Source organism: Dendroctonus ponderosae, unplaced genomic scaffold (genome assembly GCF_020466585.1).
Source record: "Dendroctonus ponderosae isolate FM_Combo_2020 unplaced genomic scaffold, Dpon_F_20191213v2 Dpon_F_20191213_5, whole genome shotgun sequence".
In the NCBI taxonomy this organism is placed as follows: domain Eukaryota; kingdom Metazoa; phylum Arthropoda; class Insecta; order Coleoptera; family Curculionidae; genus Dendroctonus; species Dendroctonus ponderosae.
This window is the reverse complement of record NW_026018715.1, coordinates 14,729,700-14,731,719: the sequence shown is the minus strand read 5'-3', so window position 1 is coordinate 14,731,719 and position 2,020 is coordinate 14,729,700. Positions and strand designations below refer to the sequence as shown.

Genomic DNA, 2,020 nt, shown 5'->3' with positions numbered 1-2,020 from the left:
GTGTGCGAGTGAGACTACCGATGCCAGCCAAGTTCTAGAATAGGAACATGGGTTTATGTTAATTCGTTCGAGTCAAATAGTTTGCTTCCTTGAATCTGAACTGAGCTTTGAGGATGCCTGCCAGGCGTGCTAGTGAAACGTCAGCACCAACTTTCTATGGACGAGGACTTAAAAATCCGCGAATTTACCCAAATTTCCTGTTAATTCCAGAGCTACTGGCAGACAAGTTTAAGGCGAGTATATTCGAAAGAACCAAAGACGGATCCACCTTGATGCACATCGCTTCGTTGAATGGACACGCTGATTGCGCCATGATGCTCTTCAAGAAGGGAGTTTACCTCCACATGCCCAACAAGGTGAGTAGCCAGTTTCATTGGAAAAACCTCTTTATTTACAGAAACGGATAAAAATAGCCGCCGTTCTTCCACTTGGCGTCCCACCAACATAAACGGTCCGTTATTGCTTCATTATTATGGCATAACTTATGGAAAAAGCCCCCGTTCTTAACGCCAGATATTAATTACTGGCTAATTTTAGCAAAGCCATGACGGCAATTTCAAATGCAAATCTAGTTTTTACTATCACGGTGGTTCGCAAGTGTCTTAACAAATCGCTGCGGTAAATACATACCGAAGCTGAGGAATGAGGCCGGTTTATGGAAATGTGGAAATAGCGGCCAGTTAATGTTTTCCATCCGTCTTTAGCAGATGCACAGCGCCAATATGGGATAGTGAAGAAAAACTTGGTTGAAAATTTGCCATCATGGGGCTTACAGCTGATGAAGTTGAAATGGCGCATATCGAACCTCCGTGGTTGTTCAGAGTGAGTTACTTAAATAATGTTACTGCCGCTCAAACCCACTTGAGGCAGGAAGGGTCTATTTTTCGGCCAGCAGTTTTCAATCAATTACTTGCCTGAATTTATCCTTTAGTCGACCAAACTTCTTCATTATTTTGTTCGCGACTTCGTTTCCCTCAACAGTGAATTAGGATTGTTTTCTTTAATGGTGTTTAACTTATTTTATCCCCGCCCCAAAATTTGGTATCTTAACTGGTCCTTTGGAACACTGAATCTAGTAGTACCGAAGTGGTATCGCCATTGATGCTGGTGTCTGCAACAGCAAGCGAAACGTTTGCTCGAACCCTGCCTCCTTGCAACATCCAGATGTCTTTAATTTTCTTTAAGGACGGAGCCCGAAGTATACACACAGCTGCCCGCTATGGCCACGTTGGGATCATCAACACCTTATTGCAGAAGGGCGAAAAAGTGGATGTTACAACCAACGTGAGCACTATCCACCCTGTTCCGTAGCATTGCGCTAAATCTCGGCGATTTGCAGGATAATTACACGGCGTTACACATTGCTGTGGAATCCTGCAAGCCGCTGGTGGTGGAAACATTGCTGGGATATGGGGCCGATGTCCATGTGAGAGGTGAAATAAACCGCGATATTTAGCGAAGATGGAACGGTTGAAAGTGATGATTTTTGGGAGTTAGGTGGAAAACTGAAGGAAACAGCGCTGCACATCGCTGCCCGAGTTAAGGACGGGGAAAAGTGCGCCCTGATGTTGCTGAAATCGGGCGCTGGCCCCAACATAGCTACACATGACGGGAACACTCCCGTTCATGTAGCTGCCAAATACGGCAACTTGCAAACTATGCTGCTACTTTTGGAGGATGGCGGCGATCCCCAGTATAAAAACAAGGTACTTGATACGTTTCCCTGAAACCGTCACTGAGTTTCTCTGCATTTTACTACCTAAAGTAGACTTTAGGCAGCAGCAGCAGGTATAATAGAAGTGTTTGTTTTTAGACTTCAACCGCGTTCCATAAAGTAAGTTGGTGTGTTATTTCGATAAAGTTTTTCTATTACAAGGCTTTATATTTAGCTGATTTCTCTCTATTTTCTTCTTTCAATTCTCTCCAGTTTTTCCTGATAATCATTTCTGCATTGTGAGCTTTTTGTGTGCGAACTTGTCCTTTACTGCTTTCTGCTTTTGCTTTACCCACACTTTATCAT

The 2,020-nt window shown here is 43.8% G+C and overlaps 1 protein-coding gene across 1 annotated transcript in view; it reads left to right on the top strand.

Annotated features, from left to right (window-relative positions):
- The window catches only part of LOC109542036 (serine/threonine-protein phosphatase 6 regulatory ankyrin repeat subunit A), a gene marked incomplete in the record, with an annotated part of 16,237 nt that overhangs the window by 5,098 nt on the left and 9,119 nt on the right, over positions 1–2,020 (top strand). The window contains 4 exon segments of the mRNA XM_048666717.1: positions 211–356; positions 1,186–1,284; positions 1,340–1,433; positions 1,498–1,706. Of these exon segments, the coding sequence (XP_048522674.1) occupies positions 211–356; positions 1,186–1,284; positions 1,340–1,433; positions 1,498–1,706 (548 nt within the window).